Raw genomic sequence first — 26236 nt, forward strand, 5'->3', positions numbered from 1 at the left:
GGGCTGCCCTTCCAAACTTGGGGCAATTTCTGAGGCCTGCAGTCAGCCAGAGATATTCCTAAGAACTATGGGTCAGCAGCCATGAACACGTCACAGATCATGTCCACTCTCAGACAACGCCACTCACAATGACAGAGCTCTGCCCCAGAACGTTGCTACATGTCTTAATTCCAATAAAATCTAAGTGCAAGATGAGGCTAAATTAAAAAAAAAAGTACCTCCCCCCTACAAGGTTTATCATCCCATCACCCGACATCATGGTGTTACATAGTACTACCTATGTTGTGAAGGAGGAGAGGATGGAGGGGTGAGCACACAGCCTCCATGCTGTTCCCAACCACACCCCTTCCTCCATGAGAGGAAACTATTGGGACTCCGGTATAAGGACACTGGTTGCTTCGGACACATAATTGGCACCGAAGCAACAGTTAGGGTACATGGAGCTGAGATGCAATTGATTGGCAACATTAAATCTTTCTCTTCGGACCATAAAAAAACCAAAAGCAAAAAAAAAAATAAATAAATCTCCGGGCAGAAATTTACATGAGAAATGGGAATTGACATTTATTCAGATGCTCGTACAGCCAAATCTAGTCTATGGTGAGTATGTTGGACGGGTTAGTGAACAAGAAAACGTGGGACTGCTGTTCACCATGTCTACACTGGCAATGTTCGGAGAATATTTCTGAGTCACTCCGTTATCTGGCGACAGGAACAAAAAAACAAACTGTAAATCTTTTCGGTAGATTAGTCGTCTTGACTTACAGAGCATTGCGTAATTGTCAAATTTGGATAAAGATGCCACTGGTTCCACAAACACAGTTTAAGGCTGCAGCTTTCTCCTAAAACAGCTTCTATAGAATAAATGTCTGAAGGTAATAATTAGTAATCAGCAGACTTCCCCTGGCGAGGCTGTCCTGAGAGGGGCATTAGTCTGATATTGGCCTGTTTTCCCACACAGCATATCCCTGATGCAGCGATTACTGGGGCCTTTCTGGACCGGGGTGGAGGTTATTTATGACACATGGGAATGCACAAGGACTGAGGCGCCTGAACTGAAGAGAACCATGCTTGGGAAATTGAGCCGAGTCAGCAAAGGTAGGTGCTAGCGCAGCAAGAGGGAAAAACCCTGCCTTCTGCTCGCTCATTTATGGCTTTAACACTCTGTTAGTTCATCTGGACTCTGATTTAGTCTACGCTCCTAAATCAGAATCCAGGAAATTCCTAAAAAATTTTTTTTTTACTCTTTTATCCTTCTAAATTTAAGTTAATTAAATTTGTAATTTTTTGGCTTTGAATGACAAAAAGGTTACGCCCTCACCTGGTCGTCTTTGTTGGTGTGTCGAAGAAGGTGTTTGAAGAAGTCCAGACGGGAACACTTCCTGACCAGGATCAGGTCCGTGGTGCCGTCGGCGAGGTGGGCTGAGGGCGACAGGCCTTTCGGACTCCGAGGACAAGCGCAGCTCATGTTGGCCGAGTTGATGGCGATGAACTTGCCATGGATCACACTCCAGTCTCTGTCGCCACCTGGAACACAGCAACGCAACCGCGGTGTTATGACAGGCATTTGTAAGTTGAAATCCGATACGTCTGACATCCATTTTTTCCCTTTTGTGGCATTGCGTCTTGTTGAAGATTGTTTGTTTCTCTACTTCAGGGTTGACCGAGAGAAAGATCTTTTGCTTGCCAGGATTTCCTAATGAATTATCTTGTTTTGATTACTACGTCCATCCATCTGTCATTCTTTGCTCATCCAAAATAGGGTCAAGTAGGCTACAGGACCTAAAGTCTCTCACACTTTTCAGCTCTGCCAAGGGGAACCCAATTAGGATCTATATAGTCCCACTAATGAGTTCTGGGCCTGCCTGGGGGTCTCCTCTGAGTGGGACGTTCCTTAAAAATTCTCAAAGGTCTCCTGGGCAGTTCCAGATGCCCAAACCATGTCGATTGACTTCTTTCGATGAGAAAGTACCGTAGCTCTACTTTAAGCTCCACCTGGATGATTCATTTCCTCTCCCTAAGGCTCCAGCTTATAGAGGACGCTCATTTCAGCCGGGAGTTAAAAAGCATTGACGGTAGGAACGCGGACAGAGAAGTTTTGCTTTTTAGCCCGGCTTTTTTTTAAAGGTCATGGCTTAAAGATACTGGCAGAACCAAATCACCTGCAAATAGCAAAGATGAGAACTAGAGGGTCCCAAATCAGGCCCCTTCCTCTGGACAGGGAAACTGTTCCGACCTTGTGCCACAAATGCAAAAAGCCTTTTTCATTTGGTGCTGTAGAAAGTTGACAATTTAACCGGGAGAAGTAGCTGAAAGTGTTTTTTCTTCCAACATATACTATTTAATTGTTTAGCTCAAATCTAGCATGCAGCTGCTTTTCCATTTTCGGCTAGGTTTGTTCAGAGCTCTGGGTTCAGGGTTCTTCTGTCAGATCAGTCGTCTGCAGCGGTATGTCTACCTCCTCGTTCTCAGTCTGCCTTGTATTTCTATTGTCTTGCTTCTCTAAATGTCTTCAGGTTGCCTTCTTCCTGTGGCTCTACGCTTCTCCAGGAGTGAATGCTGCTTGTCGGGACTTTGAAGCAATCAACTGGTTCCCTTATATAGGAAATTTTTGACCAATCTGTATAATATGATTGAATTTTACTTTGTAAAGTGCCTTGAGATGATATGTTTCATGAATAGGCGCTATATAAATAAAATTGAATTGAATTGAATTCTAGTTTTGAGTTTTCTTTTTTTTTTTTTTTTTTACAAACTGATCATTGTTCATTTGCTTCTGCCAGTGAACGTGGTAGAAGAAATATTAAGAAGGAAATTATCAATTTGTTTTTGACCCTTTATGCCAATTTGAACTAAAAACCTTGAACTGCATTCACTTAGAAGTGCTCCCCCCCCCCCACTGTTGAATTTGCACCATCTTTTCAGAGACGTTAACCAAACAGAGGCCTTGAAAGTGCTTAAATACCTACAGATTTTTAGTGAAAGCTACCAAAAACTGTCCAGAGCTTCGTCGCTTAAAAAGGGTGTTTTACTGGAACTTCAATTTCCCATTTTATTTTTTAATTTTTTTTGCAAACTCGCTTTAAGTATATCTTCGATTCAATCAAAGTTGCACCACATTCTCAGCACTGTGTCAGCGCAAAACCCGTGAGCTATACAAGTTGGACAGGCTGCAGGTACCATTAAAAAAAAAAAAAAAGCCTGATTTCTTTTGGCTTTGAGGTTGACAGTTCAAATTATCCTGCGTTATGAGTTCTGGGGTTAAGCTCCGAGCTCCGTACGCGGCAGCAGTGAAGCTGATGGAGGTCCATTAAGACCCAGATGTTTCTGCAGCAATGCTCGAAGCAGCTCCAACCTCATGATGGAGGAAAACTAGAAAAATGTAAATGCACCCCCTTCTGTTTGCAATTAAGTTTGGCCGAGCAGGAGTTCACAATAGCTAGAGAGCGAGTTGGATAAACAGCGCGCTGATTGTGTTAACCTTCAGTCGGATTGTCATGAATAAACGCACAGGTGGCCACAGAATCCGAAATGACAGACGCGACGGTTGCGCTTCACAAGCCCCGACTCTGTTCCTTGGAGATTAGCCGCTGTTTACTCCAGCGAAAGGTGAGTCAAGAGAGCCGCGGCGCCACAGCCCCGCGGGGAACGCCGCTGTCTGTCACCGGCGCCATCGTCGGCGAGGGAAGCCGCTACAAACTGATCACAGGCGTCCAAATTAGCCTCCGACTGTTTTACGAGCACCTCAGAGGGGAAATTATGTGATCTCAGACAGCAAAACGACTCATTACCTTCCCCCCCCCCCTCGTTTTGCAAAACAAACTTACAGAGGTGATAACGCGGGCCGATGATAACAAGTCCGCTGAGGCAAAATGAAAAAAAAAACAAAACAACAACAATATTGTAATTGGGAAATAGTTATTAAAGCCACACACACACAAAAAAATATAACAAATCCAAACAGAACGACTCCAACAACTGTGGGCTATGCATTAGGAGAATGTCTCCAAATGAGTATTTACTTTTGATGTGCAGAGAGGGAGCGTCGTGCCTCATTGATTTAGCCGTTGTCTGAGATTTCCCTCAGCAGAGAACAAAATAAATAAATGAAAAACCACAAAAACAAAAAGGGTGGCTCTGGAACCCCAACCTTCCCCTCCCTCCCCTTTCCCCCCCCACCACCACCCTTGCCACCCAATACCCTCCAGAGGTGGGAAAGAAACATTTTTTTTCACTGATTAGTGGGAGTCCGTCAAACGGCGAACCCAAAACCCACGTGAGCAGGTTGTGCTTGCTGTCATATTTATCCAGGCAGATAAACACACACCAGCGCGCCGTGGGAAGCTGCAGCTTCAGATGGACGACAATCTACACATTTTAACATAGAGGGGGAAAAAAATATTCTCACACACACACACACATACGGAGACAATCGGCAGCTCAAAGTATACACCCGATGCTGTGGTGCACACCCCACCGGAGGGTTTGTGCCGATGCGTCAGTGCCTTGAGACCATTGCAGATAATAATGTTTGTTTGCACAAAGTCAGATGGGGAAAAAGGAAGACATGAGGGACGGTGATGTCCAGCTACAGCCCATTGGGTGTGAATTCACATTTCTGGTTTTGTCGAACATTTCAGTCCAGGTCTGGCCAGTCCAGGTCAGAAGGCCGTTCAGACTGACCCTGCTTCTGCCGGAGGGCTCTTCCAGGTAAAGGGGAGATTTCCTCTCCGCCGTCGCTGCACGCAACAAGGCAGGCAGCTGTCCACCGAGCTGAAATTTCCGTTGATAAGAATGACGGGAAATATCGTAGCGCTTGAATATCGAGAGATCTCGTGGCAGAACATCCCGCAGTCATTAGAGAGAGAGAGAGAGAAAAAAAAAAGATCTCCAGCAGGGAACAATGGGGGAGTTATTCATTGTCACTATAATCAGAATATATTCTCTCATCAATACCTAATCAGGATTCTCATTTAGAAATGTGTCGCTCTGCAGGGGGCAGTCTGAGAAATGAGAATAAAGAGAGATTTTAGGAGATAATGACTCTTATTTACACTCTGTCCAAGTCATGTGCTTTATCTTTAAAAAACAAACAAAAAAAACAAAGCAAAAGAAAAAAAATGCTAATCTTCCCAGCTGAATGAAATCGTCTTTATGCAGAAAAACCGCCAGTGTAGAACTGTCTCATCTTTGTGTTTTCTCTCTCTCTCTCTCTTTCTCTCTCTACATTCTCCAACTACAACTCATTTTTAATGGCAGCAGTGTCAAAACAGAGAAATGAGCTGATAACGAGGCAGAGGAACGAGGAAAAAAAAAAAAAGCCTTTCCCTCGGATTCCGTCGGCACATTTTCAAATAACGAACTACGGCTCGTACCTTCGGCTGGCTTCTCCTTCTCCTCCGACACCTCGTCGTGCTCCTCCTTTGATGAGTGCTTGTGCTGACAGATGCGGCACCTGGAACAACAGCGCAAGCTTGTTTTACAGCTGTTAAATCATTGGCCGCCGCTGACATTCAGGACCGTAACCGGCTCTTCTGACTCATTAAACCCAAATATATTCAGGAACATTTTAAACTTCCCTCATTTCTTTTTTTTTTTTTCTTCTTTTCTTTTGCTATTTACATTTTACCTGTTTTGTCTGCAGCTGAAAAAAAAAAAAAAAAAAAAAAAAAGGCCTTCCGGAGCATATTTACACGACTTTTCACGGTGAAATAAGTTGTCATATAATACAATAATGGATTTCGGCTTCTACAGCTAATATAAATAATGTCTGCAGCCAGAATATCAAAAACCGAAGCACTTAAGTCAAAAGCTTTTTACACAAGACCAAGCTGGTTTTCAGTCTTCAATAATTTACCTTTCTGACAACATAATGTAGCCCATTAAAGCGCATAGCTACGGCCGAATGTCATCAGCTCAGTTAAGACATTATGAAATAGTGTTGAAAAAGCCGCAGATGCTATTTACCCAGATCGACACTGGAGCTTGTCCCTTGGGTGCCCCACGTTGTCCTCTGCTGGCAGGAAGGAGACCGTGCCTTCATAGTGGTTGTGAGACAAGAAGGTTTTAAACCCTTTAAAAAGAGGAGGAAAATATGTTATATGGCGCCCCTTATTTTTAAAAGAGTATTATTCTCAACTGAGGCACTGAGTAAAATATTCAAAAGGATCCGTCTGGTGGAGTTGTATTTACAAAACGGCAAATTCATAAAGATTTTTTACAAATTCTCCACATTTCTAAAAGCTATCTATCTATAGTTTTTATATTTATTTATTTTTTCCAGAAAAAGCTCTTAGATTTATAATAAACAGTGATACGTTTCATCATCCTGCGCAAATAGTTTCTCAGCTGCTGCCAAACCCTGTTGAGCCGGGTGTCGTGCGATGATCCTGAACTTAAGGCGAGCCAATAACTAAACCCAAACCGAACCTTACAGAGGACGGGGAGAAAACGGCAAAGAAAAGGAGAAAGTTAGTACGGATGCATCGCTAATGGATGAACGTATGATGCAGCAGGAATGTCTGTTAAATGATCTAAAGAATTGTTCTGTGAAGGCCTCAGAGGTTCTTAAGGGTACGCCATCCGCTGGCCGTCCAAACCTACAGAGCAGGAACGGGCCCAGAGAGACAGCAAAGAGGCCTATGGTGGAGCCACAGAGATCCACGTTTATCTGTTGACAGGACAGGAGCTAGTCACACATTTCACAAATATTTTAAAAAAAAAGTGGAAAGAAAAAGAATAATCATTGTTGAAAGAAAGCCATAAGAGGTCTTGGATGTAGGAGGAGCGGCAAACATGTGAAGTAAAGTGTTGAAATTAAAGCCAAATGTCCCTACATTTTGGACTGCTTTTGGTTGAGACACAATTGTTTTCTGTCTGGTGCTCAGATGTCCTGCACCAGCAAATGCACCACCTTACTTAGAGTGATGAGCTTCACCTGGGGGTGTGGCGTTCAAAACCAGGACAGGAGGCCAAGGAGAAGGGCACACGTTTTTTTTTTTGGTATGTTAGGAGAAAACCACTTAAATGCAAAACCAAAGTTTTTCAGCTTGATGAAGAGTCGCCTTTTGAATAAAAACTAAACCGAACAGGAAACCTTTGACTGGGCAAGTCGCCCAGTGAGGCACGAGACTGAGCTGATTGGGGGCAGCCAGATGAGAAACTGCTTTCCAGAGGGCAGTCCAGACGAGCTAACCATACCATTGTTTTGTCATGCCTGCCTAAACCAGTCCCCATCACCATTGTTTCCATTCCCTTCATTTTTACACACACACACACAAGAAGTTAAGTTCAAGTCTATTGGCATTACTTTGCTTCCGCTAACCTTTAACGCTATCCCGGCCTACGTGCAAAAAAACGCCATCTGTGGCAGAAAAACTAACATTGCACACATCCCCCACTGTGAAACGTGGTGATGGCAGAAACACGCCGTGTGGGTGTCCTGCACCATATGACAACAGAGAAGCTGGAGTTGACTGGAGGATAGATGGCGCCAAATAAAGGGCGTTCCTGAAAGAAAACCTGCCGGAGGCTGAAAACGACTTTGAAAATGGGGCAAAGGGTGTACCCTCAATCAGGACAACAACCCTAAACACACAGGCACACCTGCACCTGCCATGTTTGGATCAAAAATCCCAATCATGGCCCAGTCAAAGTCCAAACCTAAATCAAACTGACAACTTGGGGCAAAATGGGAAAATTGCTGCTGACGGATGCTCTTGAAATAGCCATTTCAGGGGAGTGGTGGTCTAGTGGTTAGAGGAGGCTGCAGGTACTCGGTTCAAACCCCGCAGACTGCCACTATGGGTCCCTGAGCAAGACCCTTAGCCCCAGATTGCTCCCTAAGGAATGGATTAAATGAAATGCCGTTGGAATGTAAAATCGCAATGACAAATATTTCTTGTTCTTCTTCTTTACGTCCACTTCACAATTATGTGCTACATTGTGTTGGCCCAGCAAAGGTATCCAGTCGTGATGTCATACAAGTTAAAACATGCTCCAGGGACAGGAGCTGAAAGGAAACCAAACAATCGACATGAAAAACAAAGGTTAAGCTGATGGCTGGCGTACCGGACAGGTCGTATCTTGCAGGGACCGAGCCACCTATTCCTCTCGCTGTCCGTCAGAACGTCGCCGTAGAAGCCATACCCAAGCAAAGACACGGAGTATTTGAGGAAGACGTTGTTGTGGTGGACCGAACACACGTCCATTGGCTGGGAGTCGCCTGTGAAGACACGCCCAAGTCTCAGTTAAGACCTGCAAAGAGGCCAGCAGCTGTAACGACTGCATAAAGATCCTCTGTTTGTTTCCGCACAACGCGGACGACATCAGATGCCGGGAGCGTCTGGGCGCGGGCTTAAAGGACCCGCGCTGGTGGGATTTCAGCAGCTCAAAACTCACCAACAACGATGTGTAAGGCAGATGTAACCGGATCGTTTGTTCCCACTGTGGCGAAGCAGATGCAGTCGGTCGACCCTGTTGGACACACAAGGGGATGTTCTATCAGGAAAAACCTTGGTGGTGACTTCAAAAAAAAAAAAAAAAAAGAGAAAACAGGGCCTCAGTGTTCAATTTTCTGTCGTGTCGGATGTGAGCTAAATCCATTCAAAAACAATAACGTACTCCTGTGATCGTCACTGCTGTGAATATTCCACGAAGATCAATAACAACAAATTGTTTTTCGGGTAAAACACTGTCCACAGCATATTACACTTTAAACCATGTCATTTGATTTGTTTTTGACCGTCATGCCTGGTTTGGTTGCCTGAGCACATTCCCGTGAGCATCCTTGATGTTTTTGTTTCTTTAGTTATAGCTAAAGAAAAAGTTAAACAGGAAAGATATCTGCTCTGTCTCAGTCTCTTATTCACAAAGCAAATGGCACTGATCCTATCCTGCTACAGCATTGTCAAGAGTCCCTGTTTTCTTTTGCATAGTGGCAACTATGCCTCGAGTCCACATAGCTAGCATCGGTTTACAAATTTAGGCCCCAGCTACACAACTTTACATTTTTGTCTCTGTTTTGGAAAAACATCCACAGAAAGTTTCTTAATCAAGAGCGCTGTAATGACCATCTGGTGCCAGTAGGTGGCAACAATGCCAAAACTCAAAAGAGGAAACCCCAAAAGCATAGCTAAAGATTCAAAAGATTCTTCATAAACTACTTTGAAAGTTGTTTTCTTTCGACTTTCCTTTCTTTTCTTTTCGTCATCAACTCCTTGGGCGTACATTTGTAAACAGAGTTGGCATAAACGCGACAGATGTGGAAAAAAATCCAGAAGAACAGATCCACTGTAGTCGAGGTTTCTAGAACGGAAAGCTACACTACTCACTATACCAAATCTCCACTTAGGAAAGTTTTTTTTTTGTTTCACTAAACAAATTTTTTCGGACGTTGGCGGGATTTGCAAATGTAGCTGAAAATCTCCGTGCTCCAACTTTATCAGAGTTAATGTGGACTGGGTCTTTGAGTTGTGTTCATATCTGGACTGTAGCTCTGATGGGAATTTAGGAAATAATAGACACTATATATGGCAATGTATATATGGATTCCAAAGGTCATTCATAAAAATGTCAGTAGAGGAGAAGTAGAGGTGCTCTATTTTTGTCAATAAAAAAAAAACACTTGGAAAAACCAGCAAAGCAACAAGTTGCCCCCCCCCCCTTGCATCTATATTACTCCCAGCTTGTTGCAGATGGTAAACAGCCACTATGTGTAGCAAAAAGCACTGATCTTTGAGTATAAGATGCATTTATGCTATGGCTACAATTTACCTTGACATACCTAAATCAGGGGTTAGTTTTTTTTAAGTTACATGTTTTTTGTGCGTCACAGTTTTTGATATTCTATCTTAACCCGGTGCTTTTTATCCAACGCTGCTCTGTCTCATAAATGAAATCTGTCACAAAAGCTCTGGTGATCAACAGAATTAATTTTTTTTTCACAGGACCGAAACCTAAAAAAAATAAAAAAAAAAAATCCTTCAACTACAAATGTAGTTGAAGGATTTGATTAGGCAGGAGCAAAGAGACGTCGCAGTCATAAAGTTAACTAATCGGAGAGCTTCAGGCCCTGGGCTATCATCAGCACTCTTCAGCCAACAAATGAAGGATAAGAGGCATTCCCCGCCTTGTGAGAAATGTTGAGTTTGATATTAAATCTTTCAACTTGAGAGGTAATAAGGCTCCATCGCTCTTTCTGCGCCCTCGTGGGGTAATTTCAGACCTATCTGGCCAACTTTGATCATCTTCAAGTGGTAATATGAAGCCACTGCCACTGATAAAAGACAGGGAGAGGGTGAGAGAGTGAGTGAGTGAAGAAATCGAGCTGGTAATGTTTAGAGTGGGCTCACAGAAGCATGACGAGGCGATCAGGCCTGTCATTTGGAGACGGACACACAGATGAGTATGAAGATCAGCTCCCGCTCTCTGCCTTCTAAGGCTTTCTATGAATATCACTTATCTGGCCTTTGCTTCCTCTTCTCTGAGCTTCATAATCACATCTGAACACTTTGAAATTGCTCCTGACAGCCCCGCTGCACTTGCTTTTTTTTTTTTTTTTTGCTTGCTGGTTGTATAAAGATGGTGACATTATGCCACAGTTTGAATCTTCTAAAGCTACTCTGTACAAACCAGCTTCCTTTGAAGGGATATAACTCGTGCACGCAGAAGTTGAACGGTGTTCTGCCATCAGATGCTTTATGTTTTATTCCCCTTAAGTTTCTCAAGCGGAGTCATCTGTTTGCATATTCAGAGGAGGAAAAGAAAAACAGTCGCAAAGCCTCATCTGAGCAGCTTCGGTTTTTATCGCCAGTTCTTCCCTAAATGTCTCACGAGTAAGATCTCATCGGTTAGATTTCTCAATCTCTTTGACAACAATGGACGTCAGATTTCCTAGTTTTGCCCAAAAGGATATTTTTTGCTGTTTGAATCCTCTGCACATAAATATATTCATGGCTGCAGTGTGTCTGAAAGCCTTTGAAACAGACAGCGGACCTTTTAAAGACATATTAGATGTTTTTCATATACATAACCTACTTTTAATGTGCTGGGATTTACTGCCACATCATTTCAGTGTTGCTGATTGAATTTTCCGTTTAATTCAAATTATTTACATGGAGCCAAAGCACAACAATGTCCAACTTCGGACACATGTGCATCAAACTGCAGGCAAAATCAACAATGCTAACAACAAAATAGTGCAAATCCACGAAAACCCTTTTATGAGAAAGAAAATGGAACAATGAGTCGGAGGTAACAAGAGATCCATCATAACATTTGTTCAAGGAAAGAAACGCAGCTTAACACAGAGGCACTGAGCCAAGTTTACTTTCAATGAAAAAATAAAAGTAAAATCTTTATAGCTCTGGTGTCATGCCAGGATAGATCAGTTAATGAATGTATTCGGGAAAGATGTGCACTTAAAACACTGAATCACTGGGCCAGGTGCACTTTCTACGGGAGTGAAAGACAAAGAGTACACAAAGTTCATGGCAATGTGATATTTTGGCCATGGCTCTGTTAAGGAAATATACAGTTAAACATGGAAGCACAGAGCCAGGCATAATTGCTATAGAAAGGAAAAAAAAAATAAAAAAAATAAAGGCAGCTCTGGCTCTATCAATACTTCATTTAGGAAAGGTACACAGCTAAACATATAAGCAGTGAGCCAGGTGTACTTTCTACTGAAAGAAAAAAACAGTACACAAGGTTAACGGCAGCAGTACAGTAAATGCAATGATGCAGAAATGCAGAGTAGTAGGAGAAAATAGCAGAGTGGGACAAAGCTTAGTAAGGACTCCAGCAGCCTAAGCTTATAGTAGCATAACTATAGAGCTAGATCAGGAAGATCCTAGTCTAATGAACCATAAGCCTAATTAGAAAAGAGAGATAAGACTTCCATTGAACTTTTTGAAACAGTAGAGCTGCAGTCTGAAAGCAAAGTGCTCTCACACATCAGTAATTTGTCATTTATTTATTTGTATGAGATGCAAACTATTACAAGAGTATGCCAATTGCTTATTAGTGTAGCTATCACAGTATGTTGTGTTATTGAGGCAACTATATTGGATTTTGGGGATAGTACTAGTGAAAATATTTGAGATATTATGTCAGCTGCTGGTCCATTCGCTTTTTTTTTCAAATTTCAACTTTAGAATTGGGACTGCAAATGGCAAACAACACATTTGGGAGCTCAATTAGGAAAAAGCAGTTACATTTTTGTGTAACTTTAACGTGAATTGGTTTTTGTCCTGATTTTCTTAGACGCTTAATCCATGGCAGCAACTTGATACTACTATAAACACAAACATGTGTTTTAAAGTTTTAACAGTTTTAATCCTAACAAGTTTTTAGGATTAAAGTGGTGCACCAGAGAATTGAAAACAACGACAACGACGATCTGCTCAACAGAATCTGTTTATTTCAATTGCTTTGAGTTTTCAGTTCAAGCTCACTATGTCGTGTCGTGGCAAGATACTCCAATTTCATCAACAAGGAAGTAGGAAAACGCCTGGCATTTTGATCCCTCTGTGTTTGCAAAACAAGGCACCACACCAGAATCCTCTTTATCCAGATGAATCCTTTACTGTCTCCCCAGCTCATCTTTGAAACAAGCCAGCTAGCAACAATCAAGCTGTGCTCAGGATGGCCTCACACTGGTCTTCACACGCTGCATCGTCACCCCAATGAAATTTACAGTGATTTTAAAATGTCACCCAGCATGTTTCCAATCATGCCACTTAGGAGCGATTGACCCTCCTTTTAGGCTCACCGTGGCACCCCCTGTCCTGTTGCCATGGAGATTCTCTTATGTAACTAAGCAACCTGGGATCATGAAGTCCTAAATGTCTCGCAATTAAAACTGGATAAATCATTCATGCCTTCGGCTGGAAAACTTGGAACTTCTGCGCATTTGCTTTTTGAATCACATTTCCCTGTCAACAGAAATAGTTTTAAATGAAAGTCTTCATTGCTAGTGGCTTTTGAAAGACCCACGAGAACCTGCTTGGACTTGATGCATTCAGCCGTGTGTTAGATCACTACTGCGAAGAAGGACAAAAAAAAAGGGGAAGCCATTTCTCTTCAGAGAATAAGTCGAAGTTGTATCCTCAAGGCTTGCTTTAATACCTCAGTCAAGGATTACATGATTTACAAAGGCAGCTGCTGCAGGGATATGTGTACCGGTCGTATGATTGCATGTAAACTTAAAGCAGCAGCTTTGTAAACAGACTTTGGAGAGGAAGCCAGACATTTCCCTAAAAAAAAAAAAAAAAAAAAAGGAGGAACGTGCAGAAATCCAAAACTCTCACGATAAGAAAAATCATTGCCTGGTCAAACGAGTCTCATTTTCAGCTATGACATTCCAACGGTGGAGAGACTAAAAAAAAAAAAAAAAAAAAGCTCAATACTAGTGTTTGGGATATTCTCCTGGGCCCTTGGTATCAACAGTATTGTTCCACATGAGTACTGTTGTATCCAATATCTTCTGACGGCACCTAAAAACGTGATTGGTGATATTCTGCCAATGTTGAAAGATGCAGGTTACGCTGTATTTGTATGTAGGCTTTCATTTAACACCAACTGACAGAAATGCAAATACCAGTTTGTGACACAGCTTTTAACAGGTTTTAAAAGGGGTTTTTAAGGGTGCGATTAGTTTGTGAAATTTGAGGGCCTTCCTGTTTATTTCCCCAGCTTGGAAGTTGTGAATTAATACTTAAAATAGGCAGTGAGAGTCAATAGGGATTACTCTGCTCCCTCTACATGGAATTTGCTGCAAAACAACTTGAAACTTAGTAAATTGGTTCCTTTGAGTATTTTTAAGCTGAAAATGAGATGCTTTGAGTTGGACTCCCTCACATGTCAATGTTTTAAATGAGATCTTTATTGTAAGTGCATATTTGGCTTTTCTTGTCTGTGTCTTTGTAACGTATGTAATGATGTGATGTAATTTTGATGCCTATCTTGGCCAGGTCTCCCTTGCAAAAGAGATTTTTAATCTCAATGGGTATAACCTGGTTAAATAAACGATAAATAAATAAAAAATAAATAAATAGGAGTTTTGCTTGTTTGATGACTGAAGATTCAGCCCAAAAAGTGCAATTTCTGTCGTACTACGGTTTTAGAATACCTTGATGGGTTTGTTTGTTTGACCAATTGTAGATGTAACCAACGCATCTGAGCATTTATCTAAAAGGAAGGTGCAATTTATACCAGATTGTGGCTTTCAAAGCTAATTTCCATCTGCAGTCTCTCACACAACATACAGTAGGGTGTCACGGTGTGGTGGTACTTGTTATAAAAGGCTTAGGAACGCCTGCACTAATGTATAAAAGTCTGAATAACACACAGATAAAAAAAATTCTCCTTACTCCGTGAAAATGTGCGTGTAAAATGATTTCCAGAACCCACCTGCAGGAATAATCCCTATACGTAAAGAGCACGGCACCAACTCGGCATCCGGCTGGTTCTGGTCCACGCCGTGATCCGTCTGGATCCTGGTAACCAGGCCGTGCAGGATCTCGCTAAACATCCCGTCTCCGCCCACACACACCACCCTGGAGAGACGAGGGAAACCAGCAAGTTAAAACGAACTGCGAGTTTTTTTCCCCTAACACACTGCTGAAAACAGTTCCTGTCGCATCCTGGCAGGTCGCCGTGTAATGAGTCGAGTTACGTGTACACGTGTTCAGAGTCAAAGCGCATAACCAGGAGGAAAAATGGCTGCATGGCGAGAAAACCTTGACAATAATGAAACAGGGCAGCTGTTAAACCCTACAATAAATAAGAATATCACGCTGTGCCACCCGGCATTATGGCTTCTTAGGTCTAACTCAAAAGCAACTGAAATGCATCTATAAATTATATGAGCTGCAGAATAAAAAAGCATAATGGACTCTAACCCTGCTTCTGGTGTTACGAATGTAAGATGAATAGCTGAAAGGACGAGGCGCCCAGCAGGATAAAAAGGACCTTTTTGGTGCACTTTTTACCCTTGGCTTCTCGTTTTGTTCGCATAATTTATAGTTTATAACCTTGACGTATGGCAGTGATTTGTGGTATTTGATGAGTTGTAGCTATTGTAAGAAATGCAAAAGGCAGCTATTAAGAAAGGCTAAATTGAAAGCAACATGTGAATATTTAAGTATAGGAACATTATATTCTTTGTTTATCAGGTCAGCTTTATCAACATTTTAAATGTTACTAACATGAAAACGTTTTCTTTTTTTTTTGTTGCTTCCCTTCAGTAAATTCAGGTAAATTAGAAACGCGCCAGATTATGGACACGTTTGGGTCAAGATATTTCCTACTTTTAAAGACAAATTACTACCGTTCTACAAAAAAGGGCTGAGAAATGAAAGGGATTAATAAGGAATATTGGAATTAATATAAAGCTTATAAGCAGTTAATATCTTACTGTCCAAAGAAAGAACAAAAAATGGGTTTTAAAACAGAAATGCAATACTCTGACTGTGTTACAGCCTCCAGAGTGCTGACTTGACATTTACCGAGGAGAGACGTTCATCGCTAAAGAAGACGGCCATTCCCAGAGAGCTGCGTCCAAGCATAATAATGGAAAGTTGAGTGGAAGGAAAAAGTGCGGTAGTAAAAGGTGCACAGGCAGCAGTCTTGACAACAAAGCTCACTGAGTTTTTGGGAAAATCCCTAGGGGTATAGTAGGAAGTAAAAGCTTTATGAGCTTCTATAGACATATCTAGGTCTAGGAAATGAGCTACAACTGTTGAATTCCTTGTGTTGAGACACTTCTAAATCAGAGACATCGAAACCGGCGCTAAGAAGAAGAAGAAGGACTGAACTGTTGCTCAAGGGGTCCAAAGTCCTCTTTCCAGAAGGTACTTTTTGAATTTAAGAGATAATCAAGGTCACCAAGTATGCTGGAGAAGAGGCGAGGCACAGAATCCAAGATGCTGAAAGTCCAACATGAAGTTTCCATTGTTATGATTCGGGGAGCCCAGTCCTCTATTAGTGTTGGTCTACTGTGTCTTATCAAGTCAAAAGTTAGTGCAGCCATCTGCCAGGAAGTTTTAGAGCACGTTATGCTTCCTTCTGCTGACGAAATTCACAGAGACGGACATGCTTTTTCGGTAGGCTGACATTTCTGTTGTAAATAGCGTTTTGTTTTATTGACGGTATGTATTAAACTCTTCTGAGAAACAAATTTAGGCTTTCATTAGAGGCAAGCCACAGGGGCGCATGTCACTGTGTTCGCTTTTTGAATCGAGTTATTGAAATAAAATAACTTTTCAAATAGACTCCAATTTATTGCGACGGACATGTAAATCCGGATGATTAGGACGCGCAGGTTGAAGCTAATGGCTTAGTACGAGGAGGCCAAAGCCATAAATGACTCCAAGCTCAAAAAATGACACAGCGGTTTATGCAGTACTATTTTATTAAAGCTTTTAGCTGCAATCATGTGTACCGGGCATTTTATTAACGCAGGAAATGGAGGCAGGAGTCAAATGTTCAACAGGCTCTCACACGGGGCGGCTGAGTTTTTACGCGCAGACCTCTGCTTTGTATCTGTCAGATGTTCACAAACTGCAAAGGGGTGGGAAAAAAAATCACAAAAACAAATCCTCTAGACATTTTAGTTCAGTGTTTAAAAGCTGATGTTTCACGGTTCTACAAGGCGCTGTCACGTCTTGTATGCTGATACACCGAGCTACGTATTTTACTTCAGTCTACATGTTAGGCAACGAAGCACGCTTTGAAGAGCGTCCCGTCCTGTGACGTCTTTAAAATATGCACGCCGGTTTAGGTGTATTGCCTGGTCTGTGTGGTGTATGTCTGTTCTGTTGAACGGTGTAAAAGTCAGTGCTCAGCTGTGTCGGGACGAGGAATATCACATTTGCTGCGATTTTACTCATCTTCCTTTTCTATAGCCTACCTAATGATCGTTTGACAATCTTGGTCTGAAAGATTAATGCCGTACACAGAGCCTGCGAATGGTTGAATATTCATCACCTAAATCTTGAATCAGAAAGAAGGCTCTTACTTAAAGCTGTGTATATAATAATGGTAAAGCAGTGCAAGGCAGACATGCAATAGTGGAATGAGGTATTACTGTCGCCCCAATATGCTTTACTGTGATGTTACAGTATCATATTTTTCCATATTAAGGGATTTATTGACCCTCTAGGGATGAAGTTCTCATCGTAACTGAATGTCCCCAAGTAGTCAAATACCATATGTAGTGTAAATATGAATATTTAGTTCAAACAGTGAGTGATGCACGTCTCATCATAAGATTAATTCGCGTAATTATTAGGTTAATGCTTTTTGTGGCACTAGGGTGCATTAGACACCAGCGGTGAGCTATATGGTGTCACAGTGTTGAGACACTGATGTGTCAAACTTTTTTGAGATGTCCAAAAAAAAAAAAAAAAAAAAAGTCAAGTGTCCAAGCATAATAATGCAAAATTGATTAATAAGGATTTTTGTCGTATTTTGGAGATGATGTTTCATATTATTGCTACAATTTCAGATGCTTAGAAACACAGTTTCAAGCACAATAGTGTGATGTTAGGTATAAATATTCATGACCAAAAATTAGGTCCAAATCAGTGACTAAGGCTCTTTAGTTGATCAAAAATAGCTAGATTATTTCAGTATATAATCTTAATATATACTCTTATATACAATATTTTATATACTTTTTCTTCGTCTAGAGTTATTATAAGATGAACATTTTCGGTTTGAAAAGAAGAAATTACAAATCAGGGTGTGTGTCGAGTCAAAATACCAATGCACAAAATTACAATGTAAAAATGAATAATTCAGCTCGTTGCAGATTGCCCAACAACAGAGCTGTAATGAGTGTATCAGTGGCTTTATTAAAACAAGAGTCGACGAGAGTCAACATAAATGCCACAGGCAAGAATCAGTGTTTGAAAAGCCCGAAAGCAGCAGCAGCAGCAGCAGCAGCAGCAGCAGCAGCAGCTACCTCGTTGAAGTACTCACCCATCATAATCGTCTAGATTGGCTTCTGTTTTCAAGTGGTCTCTGGCATGATTAGCGCGCTCTGTAACTGTGGAAACCAATTAAATGGCAAGCGTTAGTGCAAGTGCAATAAAAGAAATCTACAGACTAAATAAGTGGTGGAGCAGCCATTTGAAAAAAAAAAAAATAAACAACAAAAAAAACAACAACACAGTGCTTTGGATGCGTTCACTAAAACCCACTGAGCAGATTAATGTTTCGAAAAAGACCAGGCGCAGAGGCACAAACGGCCTAATTCAGCTATTGTGGTGTGCATTAACAAAATGAGCCCTGAGGCAGAAAAAAAAAAACATCATTTCAACAGTAAACCTGTTTACCAGGCATATAGTCCCAGCAGAAAAAATAATCATAGAACTCATAGCAGGTATAGGAAGCCCAGAGTCAATAGTATTCACTTTGACGGACCATCAATACCCGGGAACATGCACTGTAGCGAACGCTTATTGAATAATAGATGCGTTTGGATACCCAAGCTTATCAAGTATCGCCGCTTCCGTTAGGATGGTGGCCTGATTAATGCCGCCATAAGCCGAAATCATATCCCGGTGAGGCTTTGTGGCCCCTCCGAGAGGCCACGGCGGCAGCGGAGATCTATACGGTGGCCTTTGAGTCTCATTTTTTATTCAAATGCGGTGGCGCTCCGCTGATGGGTACCCACCAATCACGTCTGTAAAGATGCCGGCCCGCCGGAACACCGGGGCCACCTTCTGCTCGTAAATGCGCTTCCCACGCCGCTTCCCTCCGTACGGATTGATGTACACCAGCAGGCTCCTCGGTCGGTTGGCTGCGAAGTGAAGGATAGCGGTTGAAAATGCCCGACTTTATTTGACAACAGCTTGATTGGGCTTTCATTAACCAGAGACCTTTTTTTAAAAATGATCACCCAGAACGTGCTGTTTGAAAGATAAATGAGCCGTCGGCTAACTGCAGAAGGAGTGGGAAGCAACTCGGAGGCACTGCATCACCTGGTGATGAACTTCCAAAGTGCCGTGCCGGGGGGAAGCAGTAAATGGCTTGTTTAGGGGCTGCTGCGGAAAACTAAGGTACTAAGGTGAGGCGGCGGCTCAAACTAAAAAGGGATTTGAACGGGATCGAGTGTTAAATGAGCGAGAAGAAAAAAAGGGAGGGCTCCAGATCATTTGGCAATAAGACAAAAGTTCCATTAGATAACAGAAATGGCTTGTCAGCGGGGTGATGTAAAGGTGCTCTGTGGAGGAGACAAACACTATTAAAGATGTACAGACTTCATCTTCACAATGAATGCGGTTCATTTTATTGAATTGGTTTCGTCTTGTGTGGAAAAAACGGGACCACGAGGGCATGCCAGATGAATTGCACCCACCGTGCAATCTTAATTCCACGTTGGAGACAAGCAGAACGCTGCAGAACCTAAATGTCTGATCGTTTTTCAAAACATATTAGCCCAAGAGTGTGGCACATAACTTTCCCAATTAGTCGTATAGCTCATTATGTTACTAATAGTTTTAAAACATGTAATATGATGCATGATAAAACATTCAATTGTATTTTTATTAATTAGATGTATTGAAATGTCATATGCTATAAGTCAAAACGCCTTGTTTATATAAATATATTAAGATATATTAACATCTAGTAAAATAAATACTCTTTCATGATCATTTAAGGCAACGGATTGGTCACTTTCACTTTACAGCCAATTACCATCTATTTAGACCGTGGTTAAGTATTGATATAAAATTGGTCTTAATTTTTTTTTTTTTTTACATTTGAACAACACACTGCAAATTGTAATGACTAAGTTCTCACAAAACATAATGTCATACTGCCACAGCATTCCATAAATGTATGTCAAATGTCCAGTAGTTGTGCAAAAGGTTGCTATAGTGGATGGAAGTAGTTAAAAATCCCACTTTTCTACAGGTCTGGTTACAAAACTTTTAAGACCATGCGCTCAAAGTTTAAATAGGGGTCCCATGGAACAACAGCCTAAGTTGAAATACAATGAAATGATGTATTGTAACTTACTGAAAAATCCTCAACATTGGCGCAATGTACACATAATGTAAACTACATCTTGCTATTCCCTCTAATTACGGTGTATATTAAAAGAAAATTCAAAAAAAGATTTTGAAATGTATCACACTGTGTGTAATGTCAATGTGTAGTGTAATAGTTTTAATTCTTGAACTAAAAAATATATACTTAGACAAATTAACTTTTTTATTACATGCAAATTTATAGAGCTGTGGTTAGGTATACTGTATGTAAAGTGCTGTGATGAGAAATATTTGACCCTTTTAAGATTTCCTCTTTTTTTTTTTTTGTCACATGTAAAATATTTCGGCAATTAAACGAACTGACTGATCAGTGGAGTTCTGGCTAGGCATAGTCGCACGTCTGACCTCTATTTGAACTATATTTATCCATTCTAAAATAATGGAATCTTTAAACAAAATTGTAAATGAAACCATAATAGAGATCAGCTCCATAAAAATGGATATCAAAGTCACAATCTCAATTTACTCTCATTGAAAGACCTAAAATGAAATAAAATTCTGACATTTCAGCACACCCAGTTGGCCAATGGCGGAATTACCACAACTACAGCGCATTGCAAGATGGTGCAAACACCATGAAGACGACACCCCCGCCACGGGACATGAGTGGGATCATGCTGTGGTGATGCTTTTCTGCAACTGGGCAGCTGATCAGAGTTGATAAAAAAAAGAGAGGTGGAGCTAAATACATAGAAACTCCGAAAGAAAACCAGTTAGCGGCCGCAAATGATTTAGATCTGTGGTGTGAAAGTCTGTTTTAAGGGCCATTGTCCTGCATGTTTAATAAGTTGCCCTGATTGAACGTACCAGGATCGAATGAATAGTTCATTATCAGGCCTCTGCGAAGCTGAGTGATACGCTGAGGAGATAATTCACTCGTTTAAACCAGCTATGTTGGGGAAAGGCTGCATTCTAGAACCAGCAAGACGCCAGCCCTTGATGACTGGAATCAGACGCCCCCGGTTTGGATCAAAGCATATTCGTGTCTTAGAACGGCCTGGTCAAAGGCCAGACCGAATTCCAACTGAGAATCTTTGGCAAGACTTCAAAATGTAACTTTATAGACATTCTCTGTCTCATCTGACTGAGCTTCCAAACCCTCTTTCTGTTTTGCTTCCTCCTGACATCTACGCTTCGTTCTGCTTATCAGTCGTTTAAAAAAGTCAATAACATCCCCAACAAATCATCTGATTTGGTTAGATAAGTCGTATGACTACTTTCCAAAGGAACTGTTCTGTATTTATAGTTGAAACCAGAAGTTTACATACACAATACAAAAAGACATATGCGTTTTTTTCCCTCACTGTCAGACATGACATCTGAATAAACCTTTCCTATATTAGAAATAATTTTGGTAATCCTTATGTAGCTATTTTCTATAAGCCAGAATGATGAGGGCGATCATTTTTAAGATGCGCATCTTTGATAATATTTGGTACCCTTGCCTTCAGACTGTAAGACTTGGGCCAAAACGTTTTGGATATCCTTCCATGTGTCTTTTTATGTCCTGTCTGTAAACTTCTGGTTTCAACTGTAAATGTCTGAAATGATTCTAATGCAAGGCTTTACCTGTTCTTCCAAATAACAAAAAATAAGACAAAATGACAATGTGTTGCAGGCAATTTATGTAAAACAATACAGAAATCAGGGGCTATTTATTATGACTCTTTTGCCTTTTTCTGACTATAATCTATAGTACAGCCCTGCCTGCCAATCCCTTAATGTGAGTTGGTGCTTCCCTGTGTCAAATAATGAGTTTAATCGGCAAATTAAGGTTACCTGTGTGGTTTCCTGTCACAGGACGTTGTGGAAAACCCGACGGTTTTTCAGGTTAATGAACAGCCGTGCGTGTGTGAAACGAGACGTAAACTTTAACCTGTTACTTAAGACTTCTGCTTCAGTTTATTTGCCTTTTTATCTGTGGCGATAGTAGCCTAACAGCCAAAACTCAGGCGTTCGCGATTCATCGATAATAAACAGAAGAGGGTTGGTTAAAGATTTGCCGTCCGGTGATCGCATCTGCAGCATTAAGGAGCACCTACTGAGTAACGAGAGCTGCTCGTTAGCAACTCGGATCCACTGCTCACAGATCTGCTGCTCGGCACAGTGGAAGGTGACGTCGCTGCAACGCCACAGGTGCTGTTGGGTCCTCTTCACGTAGGAAACTGCAAAGACGACAAGAAAAAGGTGTCTTTAAACAATATAATGGAATGTCCCTCCCATGTCCTGATCTGTCTGCAGACCTGCCCCTTGCATGAACCCTAGCTTTATCCCAATCAGCTCGGTCCGTCACAGATTTTACCAAATGAGTGAGAAAAGAAGGTTTTGGGGAGACGCGGAGGAAGTCAGCTGAGTGAGGCATGGTTGTACAGAGAAAATAAATAAATAAATTACTGAAACATGTACACTAAGGAGCAGGAATTTTCCTCACTAAGCGCTTTGCCAGCAACCCGGCACACTGAGCGTTTCCATGTCAAATCGTCACGCTGAATATTCCTCTCATCAGATAGAAGAGTCGTTCCTTCTAGGAGGAGCAGCAGTCCTAATCACTTCTTACGTGCGGCGAGGATATCAGCGAGAGGGTGAGAAGTATTCTGTGATATGTTACATAATCGGAATATGTGTTAAGGGGCATGACTTTGATGCTTCAGCATAGTGTGGCATTGCAGTTCGTGAAACTCAGTCCATGTCAACATATATTGCCATATTACATAATATAAATAATTTTTTTTTTTTGGTTGTAATCTGATAACTCTAAAATCAAGAATTAACCCCTTAGAAAAATCCGTATTGGGAGCCAAATTGTGAAGGATTCTTGTGTTAAAACGTGTTTTTTTTTCTTCTAAATCAGCAATTAACAAACAAGGCTTTCCGAACTGTTTTACAACAAAAAAATCTGTGCATTTGGATTCAGCCCTCTTTACTCAGATGCCCCTCTTTGAATGCCCAGGGGAAGCCTGTGGGAGCCACAAGATTACAGTAGTAAGGAGACAGGTGGGGAGAGGTGCTCTGGTCAAATGAGACCAAATTTGAAATTTTTGGCCTGCGTAAAATTGAACGTGCAATTTGAACCTGACAGCATCCTTTGACGGGGGATGCCTTCTAGCAGTTCCATTGTAACCTTTGACCTAAATTCAGAATCTGAGACAAGACTTGAAAACTGAAGTTTATGGCCAGTCTGACTGAGGAATTGGCCCAAATTGAATTCAAATGCATTGCACACCATTCGGCAAATTGGTTAAATTATTTTGAAAACCATGTGTTACTTTGAAATCTCGATTAAAATGACTTGATGTTTGTTTTGAATTAGGGGTATGAAAGCCTTCATTTCCCAAAGAATGACCCTTTTAGCATTTTAAACCTGTATTCCCAGACGTGTGGAGAAGTTTCGTTTCTGCACCTGTGAACGCATAGGGATACTGCTGGGAATGCTGCTTTATCGTCCTCGGATGAATCCTGGTCTGAGCGTCGGCTTCGTCTTCTGCCTTGTGGACTGCCACTATTTCACACACTTGAACGGCGTGGCTGTGTCCTGCAAAGGCAACGAATTGACAGTTTAGTCCAATGCATTTCACGATGAACACGGCTGGATGATCCGAAGCTGGTCCGCGTTTATGAAGTCACATGCACACAGACCCACACTGAAAACCAAAGCACATCTTGAAAGAAGACAAATATGCTTTTATTAATATTCATTCATGACTTTGTTTTGGCTAAGAAAAGAAATGCCAGCGTGTCCCTCTGTCCTGCACATAACGAACGGACGGTCTACTTTGAAAATGTCATCTGGAGCTGGAAGAGACACAAACTGATGTGACAAAAAAAGTGAAAGGATCCCGAGGTTGCCATATTTGGTGTCGATAAAATGCTAAACATGCAACGAGGAGTAATATTTTTGAGTTTCTTGATTATAGGTCTATAGATTTACTTATTTCAATCAGCTGGTCAGTGTGAATGTAACTTTATGTATTTTAGCTATGTGAATACTTATATTTGGCCCTGCAAGTTAAGACAGTTGGCTGAAAACATCAAGACGACCTCAGAGTCAAAGAAAGTTAGCGTGGGTGAAACTTTGGCTTTAATATATGGATATTTAGCTTTTTTTTTTGTTGTTGAAACATCCATTTAATTTATTTCAATCAGTAGATGACCAATCCCAAAAAAAGGAAAAAAAACAAAAAAACAACTGGACTTTTTTCCGAAGTTTGAAGACGTTTCGCTTCCCATCCAGAAAGCTTTCTCAATTCAGATGTCTGAAGTAGTGTGGAGCTCCAAGCTTTATATTATTGCCCATAACAACACTTTTTTGGGCAATAATATAAAGCTTGGAACTCCACACTACTCCAGACATTTGGAAAAAAGTCCAGTTGTTTTGTTTTTTAACTGTTTTTTTTTGGAATGATCATGACCTGGATGACTGAGAATCTGCACCAGCACTAGGCGACCCGTCATCAATATTTGTAAGCAAGCTGCAATGTGATACAAGGTTCCTATCAGTGGCAGTTGCTTTTGAGTTTGTGGAATGGTGAGCTGACACGGACTCAGAACAATGCCAGTCAGTATCTTACCTACAGCAGATTACTTTTTATTGAATTTATATAAAAAAGCATGTGGTCCATTAAGTTCAACTGTACAATTCCAACTTGATCCTAGCTATGAAATAAAACAGCAAAGTTCAGTTTATTAGTAAGCCAATTAGTAAAAAGGTTTTCTAAGGAAACTATGCCAATTTCATCAAGTCATTGACTTTGCAGCAATCCCTCCTAGTAAATGAGCATGTAGCAACGATAGATAGTTGATTAAAGAGACTAGTTTTGCAGCAATCCCCCGAACTGAGCATGCATATGACGTGATTATGATCTACATTTGGAGAATCAGAAAACTGTTCTGAGTCTCGGCAGAAACCAAATTCAGGCCGGGAGACACTTGGTTGGGACTAAACACACTGCAAAAAGAGAACTAAAAATGAGTAAAGTTTTCTTGAAATTAATGTATTTGCCCTTGATTTGAGCAGGTAAATAAGATTATTTGCCAATGGAATGAGTGTGTTTACCCCTAAAATAAGATAATTAGATATATTGCACTTGAAATAAGATGATGGAGATGAATTGTTCCTATTTTAAGTGCAAAAATCTTATTCCATTGGCAAATAGTCCTATTTACCTGCTCAAATCAAGGAAAAATACATTCATTTCAAGAAAAAAATTCTTATTTTTAGGTCTGTTTTTGCAGTGCAGAAATAAAACCATTAAGTCTCAAGACATCTTCAGAGTATTTGCGGGCAATGCTTCATTTCCCACAGGGATGGAAGTCAGGGGCTTGCTTTAAAACTCTTGATGGTTGGAGGAACATGTCTGAATAGTTTGGTCAGTAAGAGCACTCTGCGGGGTCAGCGTGTGACCCGGCACCTCCTGGCAGAGGCTGGGAATGGTGGATCAGTCGGACTTAGGGGCCCTATTGTACAACATCACAGATTATTCATCAGCGCTTTTCAATTTGTTGACAGGCGGAGCTAGAGGAAGGTAAATGGAACTAAATTTGCACCTATCAAGCCCTGCCACGCAGGGAAGGTATGCAGGGAAATTGCTTCGGCAGAGAAACGGAGGCAAAACAGAGAATGTCTAACAAAAGCCAGAGTACGGTGCAGCTGAACGGCTGGAAAGCTGCGAAATCTGCCCCTCAACAATTTCTGTTAAGACCGAGACGTCCAGAAAATTCGGTCTGAACAGAACAAATTCAGTGCACTTTAATACAAGTACATTTTACCCACTTCAGCCTCACTGACCTCTTCAGCTGTGTCACGCGTACAGGGCCCTCCAGCCCTTCTCCTCGCGAATGTATTCAGCAGATATGATGGAATGAATGGGAGGGAGGCGTGACATATTATTCCTCTCCTGGGAGTCCCTGAGAATGGGATTTCATTTCTTTCTCAAATAAAAGGTGATACGCCAGCCATGAATAACTTCATGGCCATCGATATTCACATTTTGACAAATGGGAGTAAGACTTATGGGCATACAGGGTGATGGCTTTATTTCAGCAAAAAAAAAAAGAAAGAGAGAATGAGTTTCATTCTAACAACATGTGAAAGGTGTTCAAGCTCCGAGCGAATGCCTTAGTTGGCGATACGTGACTAGTCCATCATTTTAGCTGGATGCATATTTCCAATTACA

At 41.3% G+C, this 26236-nt stretch overlaps 1 protein-coding gene across 1 annotated transcript in view; it reads right to left on the bottom strand.

Moving 5' to 3' along the window:
* The window catches only part of cerk (ceramide kinase), a 49158-nt gene that overhangs the window by 10544 nt on the left and 12378 nt on the right, over positions 1–26236 (bottom strand). The window contains 11 exon segments of the mRNA XM_036149128.1: positions 1322–1527; positions 5376–5455; positions 5968–6073; positions 8071–8092; positions 8094–8224; positions 8401–8475; positions 14413–14558; positions 17986–18052; positions 18683–18808; positions 22106–22228; positions 23464–23595. Coding sequence (XP_036005021.1) covers positions 1322–1527; positions 5376–5455; positions 5968–6073; positions 8071–8092; positions 8094–8224; positions 8401–8475; positions 14413–14558; positions 17986–18052; positions 18683–18808; positions 22106–22228; positions 23464–23595 — 1214 coding nt within the window.

Source organism: Fundulus heteroclitus, chromosome 17 (assembly GCF_011125445.2).
Source record: "Fundulus heteroclitus isolate FHET01 chromosome 17, MU-UCD_Fhet_4.1, whole genome shotgun sequence".
NCBI lineage: Eukaryota > Metazoa > Chordata > Actinopteri > Cyprinodontiformes > Fundulidae > Fundulus > Fundulus heteroclitus.